Here is a 27,143-nt window from a genome sequence, read left to right as displayed (position 1 = left end):
AGAAGTAGATTATAGTAAATTTCCTAGGTAATGCTAACAGGGAATCTGAGAAGACAGAGACTCTAACTTGGGCTTTTATAAAAGATTCCATGGTGGAGGTGGCATTCTTGCTGGACCTTGAGGAGTGAAAAGCAATATGTGTAGATCACATTGCTAGAAATGGTTGAAGAATCACAGGTAAGCAGCCATGACTTGAGTGTAGGATGCTCCAAGGGGAGTGGTGAGAAATAGCTGCAAGCGCAAGTTATGGCCAGATGATAAAAATCCTGACTGGTAGGCCGTGGAATTTGGACTTGCTTTTGTAGGCAGTGGGTAGCCATTGACATTTTTTGAGCAGGGAAATATTGCATATTTTAGGATAAATCTGCCAGCAGTATAGAATGGATTGGGAGTTAGAAGGCAGAGAGATGAGCTAGGATATTTCTCTGCTGCCTCTGCCCTACAAATCTGCAACTTGGGTCAGTTCAGGCACTTACATTTGTGTTTTGTTCCACCTCGAGTTTATGATTTCCTACCTTAGTTGGTTCTCCAGAGTCTAAGTTTATTTTTAATCTTAATTAAATAAATTGCACCATATCCTCTTCTAAATGTTACAGTCTCTCTTTTAGCAGATAAACTGAAAGAATCCTTTACATTTCTTCCTGCAACTTCTTCAGTGTTTCATTGCAATAAATTTTGCCTTCACACCTATTTTGAAAACCTCTTTATTTCAAAAATGCTAAATTCAATGGTTAGCTTCTCCATGCATTTTATTTATCGCTCTTTTCTTAAACTTCTCTCTATTCTAACTCCTAAGACATAACTCTCTCCAAGTTTTTCTTTAAAATTTCATATCATTCCTCCATCTGTCCTGCTAGCATTCCTCTTCTGTTCTCCTCTTAAAGTTGAGTTCTTAATTTTCTTTCTTTTTACTTAACAAACTCTTCCTGAGCAATCTTAATGAGTCTTTCTCTGCCCCCACCCCCAATTTTATTGAGACATAATTGACATATAGTATGGTATTAGCTTTAGGTGTAACAGCATGATGATTTGATATATGTAATATTATGAAGTGATACCATGATAAGTTTAGTAGACATTTATCTCTTCACATAGGTACAGATTTTTTTTCTTGTGATGGGAGACTTTAAGAGTACTTTCTTAGCAACTTTCAAATATATGATATAGCAGTATTATCTATAGTTACTACACTGTACAGTACATCCCAGAATGATTTATCTTATGCCTGGAAGTTTGTACTTTTTGACCACCTTCATCCATCCTGCCCCTCTTCTACGCCCTAGCTGTTCTCATCCACTTCACCATAGCTAAAGAACCACTAATCTGTTCTCTAGCTATGAGTTCATTTTTTTTTTTAGATTCCATATGTACGTAAGATCATACAGTATTTGTCTTTGCCCGTCTGACTTATTTCACTTAGCCTAATGCCCTCAAGGTCCGTGCATGACATCACAAATTACAGAATTTCCTTTTTTTTTTTTTTTTTTTTTTTTTGCGGTACATGGGCTTCTCACTGTTGTGGCCTCTCCCGTTGCGGAGTACAGGCTCCGGACGCGCAGGCTCAGCGGCCATGGCTCACGGGCTCAGCCGCTCTGCGGCATGTGGGATCTTCCCGGACCGGGGCACGAACCCGTATCCCCTGCATCGGCAGGCGGACTCTCAACCACTGCGCCACCAGGGGAGCCCTCCTTCTTTTTTATGGGTGAAAAATATTATATATATTTATATGATATACACACACACACACACACACATATATATCTCATATTCTCTTTATCCATGTAGGTTGTTTCCATGCCTTGAGTATTGTAAATAATGCTGCAATGAACACGGGGTGGTGCAGATAGCTTTTCAAGATAGTGATTTCGTTTCCTTTGAATGAGTGCCAAGAAGTGAACTTGTTGAAAGATATGGTAGTTCTATTTTTAGTTTTTTGAGGAACTTCCATATTGTTTATGACCATTATTTCAACTCTTTATCAAGTAATTCACTTATTTCTGTTTTAATAACGTCTGTTTCTGGGGTTTTATCTTGTTCTTTTGTTTGGAACATATTCCTCTGTTTCTTCATTTTCCTTTACTCTCTGTCGGTTTCTGTGCCTTGGTTCTGGTTTGTCTCTCAACCTCTGTGATAGTGCAAGCAGCCTACTTCATTCTTAATGGCTCCCAGTCATTGAGGGTGTACCAGGACCTGGCAGTGTCTCATAACAGAGGATCAGGCAGCATCTAGATGCAGGCTGATTGGAAGCTGGACCCTCAGGCAGCAGCTTGTAAGGTGTGCAAATAGACATCTTTCAGGAAAAGACTGGAAGATGGGGGCATCAGTCCATCCCCTCTGAGCGGAGCCCCAGAGGGACTGCCAGCCAAGGACTTTCTCTTTTTTTGTCAGGGTTCTCCTGAACCCGTGAACACAAGCCCCACTGGCGGCCAGACCCAGGCTATCAAGGGGTGTGTCCTCTGGGAAACAGCTTGTGTGCACAAGCTCCTGGCCTTGGCGACAGTCTCCAAGGTATGGAAATAGGCCTTCTTCAGGAAAGACTGGGACTTGGGTGCCTCTGGCTGCTGTATCTGTGCAACAGAAGCAGAAGGAAACAGAATGAAAAAAGAGAAAAAACCAAGTTTGCCAGGTAGTTTAAACAAGTATGTCAGAGTTTGGGAAGAAAGTTGCAAGTCATATGATTTCCTAGAATATATTCTGAATACTTTGTTTTTTAGTGTAATTTCAGAGATAATTTTAAATGTTACATTTTATTTTAAAATTTCTTGTTTTGATAGATCAGCTTTCTCATGATGTCATTTTTAAAGCAACATTTCATCTTTTTACTAACAAACTGAGCAATGGAGAATGGTAACAAAATGAAAAGGCTTAATTCTGTTTTCTAAAGTGTACTATCAGGATGACTAACAATAGAATTATTTTAATATGTTCTTTTATCCTCCTGTATTCAGTCATTCATTTAAACATATAATCACTAGCCTCCTACTTTAGGGTAGGTCCAGTACCAGGTACTGGGAATAAAAATAAGTATAAAATATCTACCTTCATGGGATTCATAGTCTTAAGGTAAAAGATATATTTTAAAATTATACATAAATAATGAAAGAGTTGTTTGGGAAAGTTCTTTTTGTAATGCTTGCAAAGAATAACCACTTAATGAGCTTCGTGGTTTTTTTTTTTTGTAAACAGGAGAAAGATGGCTTCATTACTCTTATTTTATGTTGTAAACTGTAAATGATTAATATGTAACATTTTAAAAAGCTATAGTATTCCCTGCAGTGGGGCCTGAGATTTTGCATATTTTCTGTAATATGTTTTTAAAAATAGTTTTCCTACACTCCCTAGCTTTAGGGAGATTTTTAGCTCCTTTATCCAATTAAATGAACATATTTCACCAGGATCATAAAATTGTTTAGGTGCTGGACCAAGTTCTGAAGACCTCAGTCAGACACTCTTATAAGTACTTAGGATACAAGAAACAGATGACAGACTTCCTGTCTGAGACAATTTGGCATTTCTAGAAGAGAAGTAGAAAAAAAGGCTTTAATTTCAGTGTAATAAACCCTAGGAGAGAAGAAGGTACAGAATCGTATAAGAATCCTGAGTAGGACTCTCTAACATGGGCTGAGGAAGAGACACAGAGGGACATAAGGGATGACTTCTAGAGAAGGACACTTTTTCAAGGATTAGTAGAAATTCGTAAGTTAAGAAGTACAATAAAAGAAGGGCATTCCAGACAGAAGAAACAGCCTTTACAATAGCAAGAGACAGCTTGATGTTTATACTGCAACTCATTCAGAGCACAGGCAGTGTGAAGTGCAAGGGAGAAGGTGAGGGAAGAAACCATCAGTGATGTCTTCAAGGGTCTTGGATTCCACACAACAGTTTGGATTTTGTCCTGAAGACAAAGGAGAAACGCTGAGAAATTTAAGAGAGTTAAAGAGATCAGACTTGTATTTGACACAGTTTATTTCTGCACATATACTCTCAATACGTGCAATGGTGTATTGTTTTCTCTTTCCTCCCATTGCTTGTCCTTATTGTTCTGGAGTTAGTTCAGGTCCTGGTCTACCATGCCTGTGAGACTGGGGGCAATTTACATAAGATTTTTGACCTTCAGTTCCCTCCTACAGGGGAGATGTTAATACATTGGTACCCTACAAGTTGTGGCTGCTGTTACGTGCCTCAGTACTCAGATTTGAACCTTCCTTGCTTATCACTTTTCTTCTTCTTTCTTCCCTTCTGCTGACGCTCTGTCATCTTTCTTCTGCTTATTACTTACCCTTTGTTGCTTTCCTTTTCCTTTTCTCTTTCTATCAAAATTAGAACTTCCCATTTTCAGCGATACGATTCTCACCTCTTGTGTGTGGTTTTTCTTTTTTGGTAATTTGATTAATTTTTGACCCTTCATTTCCTTTGGGTTTGATCAGTTGTAGCAATTATTTGTATTTGTGGAATTTTGTTTCAACTTTATATCTCTAATTCTTTCTAGTATCAGATAACAACTTCAATCTTTAGGGAAAAACAAAACAGAACGAGTTACCAGAGGACATTTCAGATGGTCAAGTTTATATCCTGCTTGAACGAAGCAGAATTTTCATTGCTTAGTGGATAAAGTATATCTTATCGTATGCTGCTATTCAGTAAGACAAAAGTTTTTAATTCATACAATTTTACATGACAAAATGTTTCGGGAATTACAGGCACACTTTGATTTTTATTGACTTGCATAAGATCTTATGACAAATTATGAGCAAAATGGAGCTAAATTAAAAACAAAATTAATTCTGTAACATTGACTTATGTGGACCTCAAAATCCAAAATTTCAAAACAGTAAGTTGAACTTCATAGTCTACTGAGATTATTGATAATATGAATTATTTTTAAGATTTTGTAATTTTAAGGTGCTATTATTGTTTAATGAGCTCTGGAGACCCAACTTCTTATTTGACGACCACCGATTCCAATCTTCTTCCCAAGCTTATCACCGTCTCATTCCCAATGGGGCTCCATTCCAGCCCCTGCTTCTTCAAGCTGCTGTGTACGTGTAAATTAGTGCTCCTCCTTGAACTAAGCTGGTGCTCTTCCTACTTGATTCCCAGCTCAGACTGTTTCTTGGATTCCTCAGATCAAACTCTCCGGTAGCCACCAGTGAACTTTTCCTAAAAAAGTGAAGAGATCATTTCCAGCATGTTTATCCTCTGTTGTACCTTAGGGTTGTTTTATAGTTAAATTTGTCAAAAGATGAGACACTAGGCTGGAGGGTGTGAGGGAAACAGACATAGATAAGACCTAACAATACACTGATATCTCCATCCTCATAGCAACCTGTGACATAAGTAGTGCTATCTATCCCCATTTTGCAGATGAAGAGTATGAAGCTCATAGTTTAATTTAGAAGTTCAAAATCCCACATGCTTTGGAGCTGGGAATATAATGTCAGCTCAGGCTGTCTACAGATCGTCAGCTTTTCACCACAATACAGTGGCCCTTTAACAGGAACTTTTTGTACTTAAGCTTAAGTACTGCAGTGTATTGAGAAAATTAAAATATAAATAGCCTCTTTGGAAATTAAATGTCCTTCTAAGGTGTACTTCCTATACCTCAGTTTTTTATTTGTAAGTGGTACTCTAATTCTACTAGTTATTCTAACTCTCCCCAACTCCAGACTTTCTTGACTTCTCTCCCTCATGCATCTAAAATGTTAATGTGTTGAATCTTTCTGACTTGTCTCTTCATAATTTTACTGACACCTGTTCTTTAGTTTCTACTCACCACCTCCCACCTGGATGGCATCTTCTCTCTTCCCTTACCTGCAGTTCTCCTTCTCTTCCCATCGGTAATGCACAACTAATCACAACTAAACCTCTCCTATGCTAGTCATTTTCCTACTCAGAACCTCACAGTGATTCTGTTACTTTAAATAACTGGACCCAGCCCACTTTCCTGTCTCTTATCTCATAAAGTTCAAGTGTGAATTTTCCAGAACAACCAGGTGAAGCTACTCTTTCTCATCGAAACTGACCTTGTTTGTCCCTCTCCCAGTTCCTTCAGTGATTATGCAGATTCCATGTCCTCAAAGTATTACCACCTATTGCAGCTTCTGTATTTACAGTGATCTTGAATGACTGATTTATTCTGACATTTATGGTGCAGGATGCCTATTGATGACATGGGGTTACATACTGTTTGGATGGTTTCAAGAAGCTACTCAAATAGACTAGAATAGAAAAATGAAATGTGTAATTGAAAGATAACCTAGAATCCTCATCTTCTCCCATACTTCTTTCCATTCCAACTATGGCAATTGGGTTGTTTTTGTTTTGTTTTTTACAGAGAGGGTCTTCTTATTTCTGACCATTTATTTACAAATATCCACCCAGGAATAACTCCAGCATGTTCATCTCAAGCCTGTATCCCCCTCCAGATATTTAGATTCATATTTCTGCGTCTGTAGGACACATGTCCCTGAAAGTTCCATGACCTCTCAGAGTCAGCATTTCCCTCTGCAATCCTGCACCCCTGCTGGATCACCTTTCCTTTCCCATTCAGACCGAGCAGATCTGAAACCACAGGTCTGTTTTCCCTTCATGATGGACCCATGTCCTAGATTTCAGTTTCCAAGTGCCCAAAACAAAGCTTTTGATAGAGGAAACCAACTAGGCAGGGACAAAACAACAGACTGTAGTGAGCTCTATGGGATGGCATATGTTATCACCACAGTGAGGAGAAGGTCTGAGGTAAATCCAAATGGTTCTGGGATGTCCTAAGTCTGGAAGAATCTCTAGCAGCTTCCCCTGAATTCGAGCAAGTCTTTCCGGGTAAAGAACTGCGTAAGGGCTCTAACTCTCCCCAGGGGCAGGATACACTTCTTCACTTAAACTGGGCAGCTCTGGCCACTGGGTTTTAAGTGGTGATGATCCATTAACCTTTCCCCAACTTTGGCACCATTTCATGCACTTTTATGTATTTTATCTGAAATAAGAATCCAATGTAACTTCTTTCCAGTATAAGTTGGTATATATGTTACACAAATACTCTAACGTCTTCATTTTGTGTATTTTTTATGTTCACAATGTGAGCCCACCAGTCATTTTTTTTTAGTAGGATAATGACAGGCTAAAGCAAGGAAGAATCACCATAGAAGAATTTAGAACAATTTATCGAATTATTGCACACAGAGAAGAAATTATTGAGATTTTCAACACGTATTCTGAAAACCGGAAATTTCTTTTTGAAAAGAATCTGGCCCAATTTTTGACACAAGAGCAGTATACACTTGACATTAATAAAAGTATTGCTTCTGAGATCATTCAAAAATATGAGCCTATTGAAGAAGGTATGCTTGTATTTCAAAGTTTTATCAAATATTTATATGCAAACTATTTTTTAAGATTTGCACTTATTAAATTCAAATTTTTGATTAGGTCAGATTTCTTATGGGTAATATTATATGTTGGCTGTTTTAATTTCATATTTTACAGACAGCAGATGTATCTTTTAGAAAGCTTTGTTGTGTAACAGTGGCATTCTTTCATTGTCCTGTTTCTTTCTTTTAGCTGCTTCTGTATATCTCTCAGGTGTTCAGAGATTAGCTTATTCAGGAAGAGCAAAATGAGGATTCTATTACAAGTACTTTAATGGAAGAAAGGGTCTTGATATTCATTAATAAGATAAAAACCCAGGTATAGGCACTTTTCCATTTTTATACACTATCTTATTGAAAAATATATGAATGTTAAATTAGCTATATGAAAACAATTCTAGGAAAGAATAAAACATTATAAAATCACTAATTTCCCTGTTGTTTATACACATAATTGTCTACAACATTTCATAAACATTAAAACATTTTTTCTTTATTTTTTGAATGCAGTCATCTGGTTTAAGTTCAATGACCATTTTGGCTAGTGAGCTGTATAGTTTTTTTTTTTTTTTGTCATATAGTTTTTGATCTCTGTCTCATCTTTCATTGGCTAAAATATTTCAATTTTTTCCATTTATGTTTATTTTTAAATAAAATAATAAATAATAATGTAATAAAATATGCACAAGAAACACTATTAAAGCATGCTGTTTAACCCTACAGAAATTAATAGAATAGCTCAAAATATTTATTAACAAGGGATATATGAAAGCCCAAGTTCTGCCTTTGAAAACTGGTTTATGGCCATCAATGCTTAACATACTATAATATGGGTCCTAACAAAACAAGACTTATTCCTTCATGGGCTCGTACATTCATAATTTATTCAAATGTTCATCTGTGGCCACTGAGTATGGTTCTAGGAGCTGGGGATACAGTGGAGAACAAGGCAAACTAGGTTTCATATTCCTGATGGGGGTTGGAGGGAGATTGACAATAAATAATTAAACATACAAATGGATAATTTCAGGGAGTGCTACGTACTGTGAAAAAAATAAAATAGAGAGTAGACAAGCACGAGGTCTAGCTCTAATTGGTTGTTTTTTATTTTTTAAACAACTTTATTAGAGCATAATTGCTTTACAATGGTGTGTCAGTTTCTGCTTTATAACAAAGTGAATCAGTTATACATATGTCCCCATAGCTTGGTTGTTTAGGAGAGTCGTCGATGGGGATGCGATATTTCAGCTAAGACGTAAGTGGTGAGAAAGAACTAGACATGTGACAAGAGAAGTGTTGGCCCTGAGTTGGAGAATCGAGGAACAAGAGGAGGACAGTGTGGTTGGAACCTGGAGAATGAGGGCTAAAAGCGTTTGGACAGGGATTAAGTCATGTTGGTCTTGTTGGCCACAATTAAGATTTTGGCTCATGATTCAGTGCCACGTAAAGACCTTGGAGGCTTTTAAGTACCATGGTGGTAAGACTGAAGATAGTGCTAGTAAGAGTTTGGTCTGATCACGATTAAAACTTTGCAGGTTTGCAACAAGATAAAGAGCTTGCATCAGAACGTAAAAAAAGTACATCTCTAAGCACATCTGATGAGTCCAGCTGACTTCTTTCCTTTCAATAGCAAAGACTTTCTCTGAGAAAGTAGTGAATTGATTTAGGCTCTGGTTCAAGCTCTTTATGTCATTGCCACCTGGAAACAACCAGTTCACAGACAAGCACTTTTAGTAGCATTATTCCAGTCAATATTCAAAAAAAAAATTGCCACTGTTACCTGCAGGTGGTAAGTTAAAAGATACAAAGGGATAATGGGATGGTGCCAGTGACATCTTGGAATTGTGTTTGTATTTTAACCATAATATTACACTGTTCATCTATTTCATCTTTTGGGCCTTACTCTGCTTCCATTCAGATAGTTTCACACAGCCAAGACCTTGCATTTCATTTACATGGCTATTGATCACTTTAGAGACTTATTAAGGTCAATTTGAATTATGATCTTACAGTCCCAAATGCTGCCAAGTTTCTCAGTCTCATCCCACATTGATACTTGACATATGTCAATACCAAATAAGGAAAACCTCATTTTATTTTAAAAATAAAAATCCATGAGATTAATTCTCAGTCTGGTAGTTTTTAAAGGCATAAGAGGAGTTTGTTTTCTATTCCAGTACCAAAGATAGTTACTTAATTAGTTAATAGTTCAAAAGGGCTATAGGCCAATCACTGCTAATTGCACTGGGAAAAAGAATAAATTCATGCAAATCATTACTATTAAAATATATGATGCCTTTGCCCCATACACTCACATGTTTCTAAATTTGCATAACTTTGAAATAGTTTGCATGACTGTAAGCATTTTATGTATTTTCTTCTAGCTTTCATTTTTTAAACCAAAATTGTAAGAGCATTTTGAATGCTGGCTTTTTCATTTTTATGATGTCATAAACATTTACTTATGTCACTGTATATTTTTTTTCTGATACATTATTTGTAACGGCTGCTTAGTATTGTATCATAGCTTGAGATTTAATTTGTTTCCTCCCCTCATTAATTTTGCTTTTATAAATAATGCTAGTGTGAGCATTCTTGCACATCCATCTTTGTCTGAGGCTCTATTTCTGTAGTATAAATTCCCAGAAATAAAATTCTTTGCCAAGGATCAACACTCTCTATTCTAAAGTGAATACTCACACCAACTTTTAATTTGAGGCAAACTGAGTAATCAGCAAAAGCAACAGTAACTAACCTTTATAGAGCTAATATATAAAGTTAGTATACAGGGATGGGTGTTATGATTACAGTAAGTCCCCTACATACGAACGAGTTCTGTTCTGAGAGCGAATTTGTAAATCCAATTTGTTCGTAAGTTAGCCTAGGTACCAGCCTAGGTACCCAGCTAACACAATCGGCTATATAGTACTGTCCTGTAATAGGTTTATAATACTTTTCACACAAATAATACATAAAAAACAAACAAACACAAAAAATAAAGAGAACATTTTTAATCTTACAGTACAGTACCTTGAAAAGTACAGTAGTACCAGCTACATCACTGCTGCTTTTACGCTTGCTTCTGGACATCCTGGGCTTGAAGTAAAGATACTGTACTACTCTATACAGTACTGTACAGTAAAGTATACAGAAGCACAGCCACTTGTAGAGGATGCATGCACGTGACAATGTACGCCAGACACATGAACTAACTTATGTGATAGGACATGCAAATGCAAGTTTGCATCTTTGCAAGTCGCAACTTGAAGATTTTTATGTAGGGGACTTACTGTACCACCATTCCAAAGATAGGGAGAAGTTAATTAACAGGCTCCTCATATAACAAATAAATGGATTTAACCCAAGCTGTCTCATTCCAGAGCCAGTATTCTGCTTAAATAGATAATTTTGGTTTATATGATACTGAGTATAAAAGTTCAGAGATCATTTGCTAAAGATGGTAATATGCAAATGACTCAGCAATTGCATTTATAGGCATGCACCCAACAGAAACATGTACATATTTGCACCAAAAGACATGTCCTGGTTGTTGATAGCAGAACTTTTTATAATAACCCCAAACTGGAAATAATCTAAATGCCCATCAAGAATAGAATTGATAAACAAATTGTGGTGTACTCACACAATAGAAAGCTATATACAAATGGGAATAAAAAATGTCTAACTGTGTGCATCTACAAGAATAAATCTTATAAACAATGTCAGGCAAAATAAACCGGTCACAAAAAAATACATATTGTGTGAGTGCATTTATATAAAACACAAAAACCAGGGAAAATGGAATCTATGCTGGTAGAAGCCAGACCGTTGAATACACTTGGGGGTGGGGTGTGGGTGGAGGAAGACTAGAAAGTTAGCAGGAGGCAGTCTTCTGGGGTGCTGCTCTGTTCTTTCACCTTGGTGCTGGTTACATAGATGTTTAGCTTGTGGAAATGAATGGATCTATGACATGTACTTTTCTTGTATGTATTTTTAAAATATTAAAAATCAGAGATGATTAAATAATATATAATCTACTTGAATGTTGATATAAAAGAACTAAATATAAGAACCTTAGAAAAATCTGCTTCCAAAGAAACATTAAAAATAGTATTAATATTAATTCTAAATGAATATTCTAGAAACAAACTCTGCTACTAAGTTTTAAAGTGAGATGTAATTTATATACTACTAATGATATTTCTGCATTCTTTTTATTTATTTTCATAGTTAAACAAGCACACCAGATGTCATTTGAAGGTTTTAGAAGATACATGGATTCGTCTGAATGTCTACTATTTAATAATAAGTATGAAAGTGTTTATCAAGATATGACTCATCCACTGAGTGATTATTTTATTTCAAGTTCACATAATACGTACTTGATATCTGACCAATTAGTGGGACCAAGTGACCTTTGGGGATATGTAAGGTATTTCGATTTTTAAATCCATTATATTTTAAAGATGTTTGAAAGTTCCTGGTGGTGTCTACCTCAGTAGGTAATAATTCACAGTAAAAGAAGGCTATGCATGTTATAAAAACACATAGGGAAGAGGAATTTTGATTTGTACATATCTTGGATATCCAATCTTTGAGTGGTTGTATAATTTATTCAATATATTATTATCATACACTTCCCTTCTAATCCTGTCTGCCAACCTCCTCTCCCCGCTTATTGGCCCTTGGAAGTTTCCTGAGCAATTTGGATACTTCGTATAGGAAAATATGTGAAGAAGACTTTAAAAATCTTATTTAGCTAATCAGAACATCTGGGGTTTCTAAAATAATATGGTTAAAATTAATTCTCAGATATCTCAGTGCTATAAGGAAAACCAACACATACATTATATAATGTGGCATTTATAGATAATATATATACTTACATGTCAGACAATTTACATAGATTAAAGGCAGTCTACGCTGCACCATTCATTAATTTTGCGTCCTACAATGTATCATACTGTTAATACCAGTTTAGTTTCAGCTTCAGTTTAGTCAGTCAGCTGAAGATACAGTGGTGAGCAAGATTTTCAAAGTTGCTACACTCATTTGTTCATGAGAATAGGCAGCTAATAAGCAGATAAACAAATCGATATTTCCAGGGACTGATTCATATGGAGAAGATGAACTAAGGTAATTGTGGGGTGAAGGGTGTTACTTTAATTGAAGGGTCAGGAAAGGCTTCTCAAGAGGATATAGTTGTGGTCTGAGTGACGATAAAGAGGAAGTTTCAGGTCTAGTGGAAGGGCATGCCAAGTAGAAGAAATAATCAGTGCTTGGCATGTTCACATGACAGAAAGACAGCAAGTGTGGGTGGAAACAAATAAATGGAGAATGAAGGGAGGTGAGCTTGAGGAGGTAGACAGGATGCATTTATGAGGGTCTTAGAGACCATGGAAAGGAGAATGGATTTATTCTAGTTGCATTGGGAAGCCATTGGAGGGAATTTCCTTGGGATAATATCATAATTTGATTTACTTTTTACTGTGGCGGAAAGACTGATGGTGCAAGAGTGGAGGTAGGAGATGCTTTGGGAAGACATTGTAGCAGTCCAGGTGATGACGATCATTTAGATGGTGAATTCATGAGGCAGCAGCTGAGATAGAGGGCTGAATTTGAAATATTTCAAGGAGGCAGAGCCAACAAGGTGATTCACCCGGTGATTTGAAGAGAGGTATGAGGGAAAGAGAGTATCAGGATTTTGGACCTGATAACCTAGGATATGATGACATTATGGACAGAGGTGGTAAAGCCTAAGAGAGGAGGCCATTGTAGGTTGTGAGGCAGAAGCAAAAGTTCTCTGATGGCCGTGTTCAGTTTGAGATATCAATTAGTTATCAAAGGGCTAGGTCAGATAGTCAGTTGAGTGTATGTGTCTGGGATTTAGAAGAAGTATCCAGACTGGAAAAATAGGATTGGAAGCCATTGGTATATAGGTGATATTCAAAGCTATGTGATTGGGTGATATTACTTAGGAAAAATCATAGAAAAGATATCTTATAATCCCATGATAACATCAAACTTAGAAATTAATATTGCTTCTCCAGTTTAAAATCTAAGTAAATACATAAATCCACAAACTCAGAAATATATCTATTTAGAATCCTGTAAAGATTGCCCCATTCATAGCTCTACTTTTATTACAGAAATTTCTATTCATACCTCATTATATTAATTTTTTAAAGAGAGAAACTACACATTTTACACAGGTTGACTTAGAAATACAGAAAATTACTTTTGAATTCCAAGAAAGTGTTCCACCCATGTGAAAATTTAAAGTTAAGTTTAATTGTATTTCTTCCTTTATTTCCTTACACACCTGTGGAAGATACACTCAAAATGCAAGTCTTTCAAAATTTCTCTACTTAAGAGAGGTGATGTAATGCCATGTTTACCTATTAATGTTTAAGTTTCTGGTGCTAATCTTTCCTCCCTTTCTCTCATTTGTTAATTATATGATAGATATAACATTCTTGTGTCTCAGTTTCCTCCTCTTTAAAAGAGGAAAACTAATATTAACTGCATTAAATATTTTAATCCACAAAAAGCCACTTAAACTTATTTAAGTGGAGAATTTCTTTCCTGAGTGAGAGACAAATTTTCATTATTCGTTCCCACGTCATTATTCATTCATTTCACTCCGTGTCTCCGTGAGACAGTGAAAAGTGCCCTCCACACCACCGCTGGGGGAGAGACAACTTTCTTTTACATGCTTCTGAGTAAAAGGGTTGGCATGACACAGTGCAATCCACGCAAAACATTTTTGCCGGGGACCAAACCGTGTAGTTAAAATAAGCAGCTTGGTAAAGGTTGGCTTGATCTAAGGATGTAATTAAACCTATCTAGAGATGTAGCAAGAATCAGTATTATTTAGGTTGTCCTCCATGAAAAATTTTTTTCCCACAAAACTATAGAGGGTTTTGATCTATTAGTAGGGAATGAAATTCATGTAGTATTTTGTTAAAGGTATAAACCATAATCTAGGAATGACCATTTATTTTGTTTAAATTTTACTAGTGCCCTTGTGAAAGGATGCCGTTGTCTGGAAATTGACTGCTGGGACGGATCACAAAATGAACCTGTTGTATACCATGGCTATACATTCACCAGCAAGCTTCTGTTTAAAACTGTTATCCGAGCGATACACAAATACGCATTCATAGTACGTGCATATCTTTGTTCAATTAGTTATGTAAACATAAGATAATTTACTTGTTTCAAAATCCTATAATGCTTGACCTTAGTTTAGATCAGTAATATTTCCAATTGTGGGTTATGATCCATTAGTCGGCAGTGAAATCCATGTAGTATATCATTAAAGGTAGATTTGTCAAAGTTAATCTCAGGTAGTAAGGTACATGTGGTTTCATGGAACTTTTAAAAAAATTTTAAAAATTTTGTATAAGCAGGTTCTTATTATTTATTTTATGCATATTAGTGTATATATGTCAATCCAGATCTCCCAGTTCATCCCACCCACCCCCCCATACTTTTCCCCCCTTGATTTTCATGGAACTTTTTGTTTAATTATATAATATATATTATGTGTGTGTGTGTATGTGTGCACACGTGGGTATTGTTTCATAATATAAATTATATTTCTTACCATGAGTTAATGGCCAGAACAGTTTGAGAAATACTGGCCTATGTAATAGTAAATATTTTACCAACATTCGAATATTTTACTTTCAAGACACAAATGTCAAAAATGTATTATCTCAACTTTTGGCATTTTTTCTACTATGATGTCAGCTATTTATACAAAAGTTGACTTTAGATTTCAAAATTATTGTTAAATGTATTAAGTTACAGATTCAAAGATTTAATTCTTTTTAGAGCTTCTTAATTCAGCTTAAAAATCCTCGTCTATAAATTGAGCTGATTTTAACAGTCAGTGAATTCTGAATAATACTTGATTCCATTGACAAGCTTGGCTAATTCAGTACCTTCAGACATTTTAAATTGTTTTTTTAAACTTAGTATATGTGATTTCTTTCTTAACTACTTCAACCATAGTGCAATTGAAGAGAATTAACAAAATCCTACTACTTAATGTATATCTAATAAATTAAACTTACAAATTCGAAAAGCCTAAAGTACTCCTAAATAAGTCAATGTATTATCTGTAAACATAAGCATAACTTAAAATCACACAGTTAAATCAATTGCTCCATTATTTATTAGAAATAGAGTATAAAATGCTAAATATTCACAAAATAAATATAAAATATTTAAAAATTTATCTTAGTATAAAACCTTGATATATGGCATTAATTCTCTTAAACAACTAATTTCTGATGATTTCTAAATTTATATCTCTATCCAAACTTCTCCCTTGAATTTTACACCAATATAGACAACTTCCGATTTGACATTTCCACTTGCATATTTAATAGGTATAATTAACTTAACATGTTTAGACTTGAGCTCCAGATAATATTCCTCTTTTTCCTAGTCCCACTTTTCCTGTGGTCCTTCCCATCTCAGTTAATGTTAACTTTTATGTGTTCGGCCTAAATCATTGTTGTCAACATTAACAGTCCCTTCTTTTCTCTCTAACCCCTCAATAAGTTCTTCAGCAAATCCTCTGACTCTACTTTCAAAATATACACTGAATTTCCCCATTCTCACTGTCACTGTACTGGTCAACTACCATCACCTCTCACTTGGATTATTACAATGGCTTCTTATCCAGGGTTCCTGCTTCTCTCCCTCCTCCCCTGTGGTTTCATCTCAATATATCAGCCAGAGTGACTTTTTGGTAAGTCAAGTCATGTCATTCCGCTTTTCAAACCCTTCAATCCCACTCAAAATAGAAGCTAAGGTCCATACCTTGACTCCCAAGGCCCTACATGACCTGTTTTCCATTACCTCTCTGACCTCTCCCTTGCTCTTGTGACCATTCTGGCCTCCTTACCCTTTTTCAGACATATCTCAAAGCGTTTGCACTTGCTATTCCCTTCGTCTGAAATACTCTTCCCAAATATTTGAGTAGCAAACTCTCTCACTTCATTCAGGGTGGGTAACTGAGGGAATAAAAGGAAATAGAGACAATCTTAAAATTAAAATGACTTGCAAGGATGGACAAACCCCTACAGCTTCTAACACTCCAAAGAGTAAGTGATGGAAAAAAAAGGCTTTGAGCAACAGACTCAATGAGACTTCTCAGTTGGATAACGTGACACAGTTTTGCAGCAAAGATTAGATCAAAGGTTGAACTTTTTGCTCAATATAGTCACCATTAATTTGGGGAAGAGAGAACAATGAAATAAAATAGACTTGATAACTGTGGCTTGGAAAGAACGTTGGATATAGTTACTGACACATGTGACTTACTAGAAACAAACATATGAAATTGAAGTTTTTGAGGAAGTTGTATTGCTAAAAACTAAACCAAACATAAGTCTGACTTGTTAGGCGAACCTTAAAACAACGCTTGGTCAGGAAGTGAGCTGCAAAAGTGGCTTGGCTTAAGGAAAGCCAACTCCTCAGCACATGCTTTATATATGAACAAGGAGGATAACGCCAGAGGATCTTCCCAGAGGGTGGAGCCAAAGACCACAGAAGACAAAAAAAAAATGAGTTCTTCCCAGTGAGTGAAGTCAGGGCCCAATCAAGAAATCCATTTGCTAGGCATTCACTTTGCCTAGTCTCAAAATCACTTATTATATTTGGGAAAAGAATTTTACACTCTTCTCTTAATATTAGACTGAGTCAATATATATGTACATGGGTACTTACGAGAAGGTCATTTTTTAGGCTGAACCCCAAAGATATTAGGTTCTAATTCCTGGAAATTGTAAATGTTACTTTATTTGGAAAAAGGGTCTTTGCAGGTGTGATGAAGTTAAGACTCTTGAGATGAGAGATTATCCTGAATTATCTTGGTGGTCCCTAAATGCCATCATATGTATCCTTATTAGTGGGAGGTAGAGGGAGATTTAATACACACAGAAGAGGAGGCAATGTGAAGATGAGGGGCAGAGATCGGAGTGATGTGGCCACAAGCCAAGGAATGCTGGCAACCACCAGCAGCTGGAAAAGGCAAAGAACAGATTTCCCCTAGAGCTGCTGAAATTTTAGCCAGTGAAACTGATTTCATTTTAACCAGTGAAACTGATTTCAAAATCTTGGCCTCCAGAATTATGAAAAGATGAATATCTGTTGTTTCATGTGACCAAGTTTATGACAATTTGTTACAACAGCCATAAGAAATTAATATACTCATACATTAATAAGGCATAATATTATATGTGATATATGTAACATATGACATATATATCAAAGGTCTGTAATAATGCAGCAGACCTTGCAATTCCTTTTCTTATTATTCTAAATTGGTAAATTTGTGTCCTGATAATTATATGTGGAAACAAAATAAAGAAAATAATTTTGAATAAGATCCCAAAAGGAGTGCTGTTCACTATTTTGTGACAAATTTAAAAGTTACAGTGGTGACTAAGGGCAGAAAATATCTTTGTAGAGTCACTTTTACTTACTAGATACTCTTTATTATTAAAAATTGGAAATATCTTTATCTTTGTTTTTAATTATAAAGCAATGAGTTTTGATTAAAGAATTTAAAATTGAAAAAGTAGAAAATTAACCTTTTTTTAACTTACCAGGGTTAAAGTTTTTCCTAAAAATATCTAAACATATATATGTAATTTAAAAAAAATGTAGAATGTCACTCTTTGGCAACTTGTTTTTCTTCATAAGACTGGATCATAGATAACTTTTTGTAGAGTATATATAGCTCTACCTCTTTTGTGACAGAGTTATATCATTCCTTTAAAAGGATATGCCATAATTTATTTAAACAAGTACCCACTGTTGGGTGCTTCAGTCTTTTTCCTATACTTCTAATGCAAATAGTAATAATTTTCCTTTTTATACAGATTTAATGTTCCATTTTGTCAGACTCAAAACTATTTTCAGTTTAAAGAAAACGTAATAATTTTGCGAAGGTACTGAACATTAGAAATGTTTTAAAATTAAGTGCTTCTATAAATTGCATTAAAGTTATTGAGGAGTTTTGATTAATAACTGTAGTAATGGTTAATTTTTTAGACATCTGACTACCCAGTGGTGCTCTCTTTAGAAAATCACTGCTCCCCTTCCCAACAAGAAGTGATGGCAGACAATTTGCAGTCTACTTTTGGAGACGCCTTGCTTTCTGATACTCTTGATGATTTTCCAGACAAATTACCTTCACCAGAGGTAACACTTTGTCTGAGAAGCTCAGGTTAAGAAAAAGAGAAAAAAACATGCTACTATTGTATTGGCCCATGAAACTGGGCTAGAGATCAATGACAAATGCTTAGTTTTGATTATTTATCGAGGTGTATCTTTGCAATGTGTTTCCGAGGAAATAGTCCCGTGAGTATGTAGGTGAATACATTTTGATAAAGAGAATATATAGAGATATACCTAAAAATTCACATTTTAATTGTGCGTTATATCCCATGTGTCCAAAATTTCAAGTCAGTTAATATTAGACCACAGGAATTTGGTATGTTTTACAGGCCAAAGGCTAAGAAAGAGGCAAAGATCTAGGCTGTAAATAGAATTCATGCCCAATACCTCAGCATCTGGGTGGCAGGTTCCCCCATTTTTAATCTGCTCTTTTCAATGTCCCTGTCTCTACAGACGTCTTACCATCTTCAGTTGAGCATACTCAAGTATTTGGTTTAAAAAAATCACCCACACCCTACCCTCAGGATTGCAGTTTCTACTCCAGCTATCTTTTTATTTTATTATTTCCTTTCTCAACCCAAATTTTCATTTCCTTGTCTCCTCACAACCTACCTAATCAGGCTTCCTCTTCCGTGTGCACCAAGTAAGTATTTCAGTTTGCTCATCACTTTCCTACCAGTAAATTCTTTTTTTTTTAATATTTATTTTCTTTATCTTTTTTTTTTTTTTTTTTTGGCTGCATCGGGTCTTAGTTGCAGCACGTGGGATCTTTGTTGAGGCTTGTGGAGTCTTTCACTGGAGCGCATGGGCTTCTGTAGTTGTGGAGTGCAGGCTCCAGGTCACATGGGCTCTGTAGCTGTGGCACTTATATCCCCCTTTATAGTTTTCTTTATTTTATTTAGATGAGTAGAAAATTTAAAGATGAAAGTGTTATGACACTAAGGACAAGAGGTATAGGACTCACGATAGAATTAAGACAGAGAAAAATAAACTGAACAAATGGACAGACTGACTCTTTCACCTGATGAGAATGCTCACAGGCTAAATGTGTTCAATTATGACAGAAAAGAAATATTAAACAACTTGTGCAGAGTGCTGTAAACACATCATCAGAGATTAAATCTAAGAGTCATGGTCTAATTCAGGAAATTATAATAATAATTTCAGTTTTCTAGGAATAGAATTCCTCCTCTTATTATTTATATATCTATTTTTTAGTATTCAGATATATAATTTCCATTAAAGCTTTTGCTTCCACACTAAAGTAAGGAGATGCTTTCCAATGAGTAGATGAGAAATTAGAGATAAAGTCATTTTTTCATACTGCGCTTAGCCCTCAGTATACAAAAGAATTGCCTGGAGACTTGTTAAAGAGACATAATTCTGTCCCACAATTCAAGATTTTGGTTCTCTAATTTTGAAGTAGATTGCAGAAATCTTTTCTTTTAACAAGCACCCCAGGTGATGCTTTTGACACTTGTGGTTGCAGAGTGCACTTTGGTAAACTCTGTATTAGTAACACGAGGGTCATGGTAAAAGAGAGAAGACCCAAGATGATGGAATAATTTGAGTGGGTACCTGAGGATGACAAAGAGAAGGGCAATCAAAGCTCCTCAAAGAAAAGAACTTTAGGGACTTCCCTGGTGGTCCAGTGGTAAGATCCCACATGCCACGGGACAGCTAAGCCCACATGCTACAACTACTGAGCCTGTGCGCCTCAACTAGAGAGCCTGCGTGCCACAAACTACAGAGCCCATGTGCTCTGGAACCCATGCACCACAACTACAGAGCCCACAGCTAGAGAGAAGCCCGTCCGCCACAACCATAGGTCCCGCATGCTGCAACAATGATCCCGTGTGTCACAACTAAGACCCAACACAGCCAAAAATAAATAAATACATACATAAAAACATTATAATAAAAAAAGAAAAGAATTTTTCTTCATAGGGTAGATCCCAGTAACATTATATACAATGTACCAGGCACTTACTAAGTATGTTTGTTAAATTAATGAATATTTGAAAAGGGCAGAAATAAGTAAGTGAAAGAAAGGAACCAGAAGGCTTTGGATTTAGAATGAGTGACCCAGATGGTGAATTTTGCCATGCTCCTAGTTTTGATGGGCAGGAAATATTAAGTTGATGATGCTCGTATGCAATACAGTTGAAATGTGAAGATTTATAAATCTTTAGCTTAAATTTAGTCTTTATTAGATGTCAAATACTATAATAGACATTTTTATATACCTGATCTCATATAATACTTTTAATGTTGGATAAGAGAGTAATGCTGAAGCATTCACTACCAGAAGTTATAACATTCTAACTTCTGTAACATTGAAAAAATATATATATATAATTATATAAATAATAATTTATATAAAATTATATAATTTTAATAATTACAGAAAATTATATATATATAATTTTCATGTATTTCAAATTTGTGCATAGTAATAATTTATGGAATATAGAAGAAATAGAAAAGAAAAGAAAGCCCCAATCATTACAGGCGTATTTTTTGGTGAATTTTGGTCAATACAATAATATCACTGGTTTCTATTAGGTTTTTAGGAATATGGAAAAAAGATGGAGCTTTTACATATCTTACTGCTGTGGGCAAATTGAAAATATGATGAAAGACTTTTCGATGACAATGACAAGTGCAAATTTACCTGTGCATGTGTAATTGTATCTTTCTTTCAAATTGTTTCTGTAGGCATTAAAATTCAAAATATTAGTTAGAAACAAGAAAATAGGAACTTTAAGGGAAACCCGTGAAAGGAGAGGTTCTGATAAGCATGGTCAGGTAGAGGAATGTGAAGAAGAAGAGGAGGCAGAGCAAGAGGAGGAGGAAAATGAGGCCAAAGGACCAGAACCATCGGATGCTTTTCAAGATGATTTGGAAAAGGAGGCAGAGTCAAAAGGGGCAGTCGGAATTCCACTCTTCAAGAAAAAGGTGAGATGAGGCTTTGCGAAAGCCTTACAAGTGATTGAAAAGTTGTCTTATTGTTTTGTTGAGTAGTTTTAAAACATTTTGGAGGAAACATCTTTTTCCTACTTATAATAACTTCAGTCTATTATTTAAAATTTGTTTGGAAAAAACTAGCAGTGGACAAGAAGTTTTAGAAGTCATCTCTTCCTGTATTAGCTGTTTGTGATTATTTTTTTCTCTACAGCTAACAAATATTATGCCTTCTTATGTATTAGACACTGTGCAGTGTACAAAAGATAGTGTATCTGCTCTGAAGGCGATCATACTGTCAGAGACAAGAAAAGCACTATTTATATTATATAGTATTTTAAGTATACAAGTTAGCATGACAAAGGAAGGTATACATGGTTGCAAGGGATACAAAACTAATTCAGCTGGTTTAAGTAAAATGTGAATTAATTCAATTGGTCCACAGAAATGAAGGGTTTAGGGAAAGGGATTCTAATTTCAGGAATGACTTAGTTGAAGTGTATCAAACAAAGTCCACAGAAATTTCTTTCTCCAACTTTGGCCCTACTTTTCCTATGTTGGTGCAAGCCTTTGCCAAGCTTCAGTTTTACATGCTTTCAGATTCAAATCCAATGGAAGGCCTATCTATCTCTCAGCTGACCAAACAGATTCTTTTTGTACATTGGCTATGATCCAAGTTGTGCACATCCTTGAGCCACTTACTGTGGGGAATGCAGAGCTCTGGTTAGCCAGGCCCAGTCCACGTTACCGACACTTAAGCACATGGATTGAGCATGCGCAAGAAGTGTTTTCCAAAAAAAAAGAGAAGAAGAAGAACACTTTGGAAGGGGCTAACAAGTGCAAAGGGTATAGATACTGGGCTATAGAAGAGCAATAGAGTACTATACAACAGAAGTTATTCCAAAATGTTAGATCACATTGGAAATATATTTACTCATGACTAAAATTCTTGAATTTGTAGAATTCATGATACTAAACTAAGACCTTTGGGATAAAGGAAATAGAAATAATTGCCATCCTCAATACTTATTACATTAATTGGGATTTTAGGTTTAGGTTGTCTCATAATTGACATTAAATGTTGTCATAATAGAACATATTCACATTGACCCAATCCAAATAGTTTTTGAGGATATAATCTTATGAAAAGGCTAAAATCATTGATTTGAAAGCATATTTTCTTTATTGAAAAAATAATTTTTCAAATGATTAGTGCAAATATGTGAAATTATTGCCTTTTTTTTTCACCGCTAAGTTAAAAATAGCTACGGCCCTATCTGATCTTGTTATTTATACTAAAATTGAGAAGTTCAGAAGTTTTCACCATTCAAGACTGTATCAACAATTTAATGAAAGTAACTCTATTGGGGAGTCACAAGCCCGAAAACTTTCAAAGTTGAGAGGTAAGTTCTTATGATTCAAATAGATGAAGTGTTTAAACAAGTTATATTCACTTTTAAGGTGTCAAAATTGATCAATGATGTTTACAAAAGCTATATTCTAGTACAATTTAACATATTTTAAAAAGGGTTATATGCCTCAGGTCGCATTAAGTTTTGTTTCACAGAACTCACCCATTATTTTAAGTCATGAAATTTTGATTGAGAATGTCCAGTATGGACACTTTGTTGGGAGGGGCTGTGGTGAGCAGTTTACATGGGAGAGCAGTGGCTACAAGGCTACAGAGGTAGGCAAAGCCAAATTACAAGGAACTTGGACTTTGTCCTACAATCCAAAGTGAGTAGGAAAAGATTGAAATCTCAGGAGTCACATGATCCCCTGTGTGTTTCTGAAAGATGCCTCTGTTAGTGCATAAGGGTGACACCGTCTGCAGGGAGGAGATGATAAAGGCTGATGGCGGGGAGACTGGAGCCAGGGTGAACTTTGTGGACTCGGTGGGCACTAAGCGGTAGAGTTAAATAGACTGGGAGGCTGTATCTCTAAGGTGAAGAAGAAGGAAAAAATGGTACCCAGGGGCTTCCCTGGTGGCGCGGTGGTTGAGAGTCCGCCCGCTGATGCAGGGGACATGGGTTCGTGCCCCGGTCTGGGAAGATCCCACAGGCTGCGGAGCGACTAGGCCCGTGAGCCATGGCCGCTGAGCCTGCGCGTTCGGAGCCTGTGCTTCACAACGGGAGAGGCCACAACAGTGAGAGGCCCGCATACCGCAAAAAAAAAAAAAAAATGGTACCCAGGCCAGACTGCCAGATGGCTGTGTACCTGCAGAGGGACCATGTGTCTCTGTATCTTCTTTTCACTGTCTCCTGACTCTACATCTGAGGTGGGTTTATTCTGCTTGGTAGAGCCTGAGACACAACAGGGAAAGAGAATGGGAAGAAGACGCTACCTTCTTCTCAGACTTATATGGCAGGAAATATCATCAACTTAAAAAGGGATGGTCTGTCAGGAGGGGAAATTTTTTCCGTCTATCCTTCTTGAGTTCTTGTGGCTGGACTACTAATAAAACTGACGCAAGTCATATTGACAGGAGAAAAAGAAACAAAATTTAATTCATATAAATGGGACCTAAGAAGTGACCAAAGTCAGCAGGTTTTATACTTTTTAGACAAAGAAACAATAAATTTGTGAGGAATTGACAGGACAAAGAAACTTAGGTTTTGGGTGACCAATTAGTGAAGAATTCAAACAGCGTTTGGGCTTGGGGTAGTAAATTAAAGAAGTCACAAAGTTTGTTTGCACAGTCTTCTCAGCCCTGAATTCCCTGTCTTTGGTGGGAAGGGTGTCCTATGTTCAGACGCAGGGAGTGCATCTTTCACATGAGACATTTATTTCCTGCTTTGAAGGAGACAGAAAGGAGGGATAGAGCGTCCCTCTTGCATTGGCCATTTCTTAAGTCACTTTAATTCAAAATAATCAATATGCCACTGAAGCACATTTTAGGGGCAGCCTACCCTGTGCCTCAACAATTAGCTTAATAATCAGAATCAGGTGACTCTCCATATCCTTTTTAAAATTGCAATCTACCGTCTTATGTAGAAGTGCTATGGCAGAGAAATCAGCACCTGCGACTGACTTGAGAAAAGCTGTTGGCTATTAGGAAATGCAGATTCTGGTATATTTGTTGGTTAACCTCATTTGGCTGGCCATTGGTACCCTAGGGTTTTTTTTTTTTGGCCTCTCACTGTTGTGGCCTCTCCCGTTGCAGAGCAGAGGCTCGGGATGCGCAGGCCCAGCGGCCATGGCTCACGGGCCCAGCCGCTCTGCGGCATGTGGGATCCTCCCGGACCGGGGCACGAACCTGCATCCCCTGCATCGGCAGGCGGACGGACTCTCAACCACTGCGCCACCAGGGAAGCCCAACCCTAGGGTTCTGAGGCATGCTTTAGCTTATCTCCTCAAACTGCCTATTAGAAAGATCCTATATAGGGCTTTTTTTTTTTTTTTAAATTGAGGCTTGTGACCAAAAGTCAATTCAGTAGATCTAAATGACAGTTAATAGAATAGAGCAGAATGGAATGGAATAGAACAAAATGGAATGGAGTAGAACAAAATAATAGGATGGAGAAGACGTAGGCAGGAAGAATAAGTTTTGTTTTGTGAAACAATTTTGTGTGTGTGTGTGTGTGTGTGGTGTTGGGTTGTGATATAAAGCATATTTTTTACTGTGAACTATTGTCAACAGAGTTTGAATATGAATGACCTACTTTACTAGCCTCCATTCTTTCAAACTTTCGGATGGTTTTTGTTGTTCATGGGGACAGGACATGTGGGCACAGCAAAAGTCGTTATAATTCTCTCACTCTCATCATATTAAACACTTGCTCAAAATCTGAAAAGGGACTGGGTAGTTCAGAGCAGAGTCATAAAATATAGCATCAGCATTTCTTTGGAAAGAGTATAGAATATTTTTCTTGTGCCAAAAGTTAATAGTAAATAATTAATGATTGGGCAAAGATGTTCTGCAAGGATGTCTATCATTAAAAACAATAAACATCATTAAGTTTATAATAGGGAAAAATCAGAAACAGAAATTTTCATATGTGTGAATGCTTTTCAGTTATTTAAAAATAATGTCGGTGAATATTATTGAAATGGAATGATTTTCGTGTTATCTTAGTAAGTTAAAAACTGGAAGTTTATAAAAGGGAATAAACAATAAGATTCAATTAAAAATAAGTATATACATATGACAAAAGAATGGAAATATATATATACCAAGAGGTTATCAGGGTTATTATTTGAGTGGTGAGATTATATGTTATTTTCTTATTTAATTTTCACATTTCTCATGCTATGTGAAAAAATAGCATGTTTAATTTCTAAATCTCAGAAGTAACAAAATCATGTTAAGGGTCCATAGTGATCATTCATGTTTATCGCTTTGTAGATGAAAAAAATTAAGACCCAGAAGAGTACGTATTTTATCAACAGATAGACATCTAGTTTAGGACTGGATAAGGGATCATGACACTTGGACACACAAAGTGCATTTGTACACGAGTAGCTTCAAAGTGAACTTTTCCTCAAGGAGAGGATAACTTCTAAAATTGAGTGTTAATTAAATTAATTGTAATTACTATTAACTTCAGTAACTGGAATTTTTTACCTGACAGTGCTTCCTAAGGAACAGTTTTTAGGATGAGAGTGGCAATGATTCTGTTCTAGCCTGAAGAGCAAATAGAGTGGACATAGGCAATAACCATTTCTTCCATGACTGGTCACCATATTAGCAGAAATAGTTGTGGGAAAAGGATCTGCTTAGTGAAAGAATAAAAACCTTGGAGAAACATAAAATCTATGTTCAAAAATTTGAGGGGTGTCCAATGGTATATGGTGTAAATTAGTTTTGAATCTTAAGTGATTTAAATAGAATTACTAGAAATGTGTAAAAAATATAAGTAGAAACATAAAGAATATGTATAGAAACTGAAACAGACTCTGTGTGTGTGTGTGTGTGTGTGTGTGCTTCAAGTATAGACATTGTCTTCCTTTCCTTGTAAGGAAAACATTTGAAATAATCAGAAGTATTGGGAGATAGCAAGTTCTCTCTCTCTTTTTTTTTTTGAAGAACAAATACGTTTTATTTTTTAATAACTTTATTTATTTATTTATTTTTGGCTGTGTTGGGACTTTATTGCTGCACGCTGGCTTTCTCTAGTTGCAGTGAGCATGGGCTACTTTTCTTTGTGGTATGCGGGCTTCTCATTGCGGTGGCTTTTCTTGCTGAGGAGCATGGGCTCTAGGAGTGTGGGCTTCAGTAGTTGTGGCACACGGGCTTAGGTGCTCCACGGCATGTGTGATCTTCCTGGACCAAGTCTCGAACCAGTGTCCCCTGCATTGGCAGGTGGGTTCTTAACCACTGTGCCACCAGGGAAGTCCTGCAAGTTCTCTTTCAATGGAGGGATGCAAACAGAAATTGAATGAATTTTGGGGAAAGATACTATGGTGGTTAGAAGGTCAGCTGGAAGCTGAGTTGAGTAACTTTAAGGTCCCTTTCAGCCCTGAGGATCTGTTAAATATTCAACTTGATTAACTTGGATGACATCACATAGTTTTATATGACTTCCGTGCAATTCTTTCCTAATGTGAAAACCAAAGTGAAAAAAACCAAAATGGGTAAAGATACTTTTGTTTTCAAAAATGGATGCATTTTATTTT

The 27,143-nt window shown here is 36.2% G+C and overlaps 1 protein-coding gene across 1 annotated transcript in view; it reads left to right on the top strand.

Annotated features, from left to right (window-relative positions):
• PLCZ1 (phospholipase C zeta 1) overlaps nt 1-27,143 on the top strand; it is a 42,155-nt gene that overhangs the window by 4,059 nt on the left and 10,953 nt on the right. Inside the window, exons 3-8 of the mRNA XM_067698639.1 lie at nt 7,106-7,337; nt 11,595-11,796; nt 14,385-14,529; nt 18,438-18,587; nt 21,282-21,521; nt 22,783-22,930. Of these exons, the coding sequence (XP_067554740.1) occupies nt 7,106-7,337; nt 11,595-11,796; nt 14,385-14,529; nt 18,438-18,587; nt 21,282-21,521; nt 22,783-22,930 (1,117 nt within the window). The remainder of the gene's footprint in view (nt 1-7,105; nt 7,338-11,594; nt 11,797-14,384; nt 14,530-18,437; nt 18,588-21,281; nt 21,522-22,782; nt 22,931-27,143) is intronic.

The sequence above is a fragment of the Pseudorca crassidens genome, chromosome 11, assembly GCF_039906515.1.
Source record: "Pseudorca crassidens isolate mPseCra1 chromosome 11, mPseCra1.hap1, whole genome shotgun sequence".
Taxonomy (NCBI): Eukaryota; Metazoa; Chordata; class Mammalia; order Artiodactyla; family Delphinidae; genus Pseudorca; species Pseudorca crassidens.
The sequence above is the reverse complement of the archived record's forward strand: the minus strand, read 5'-3'. Positions and strand labels throughout refer to the sequence as shown.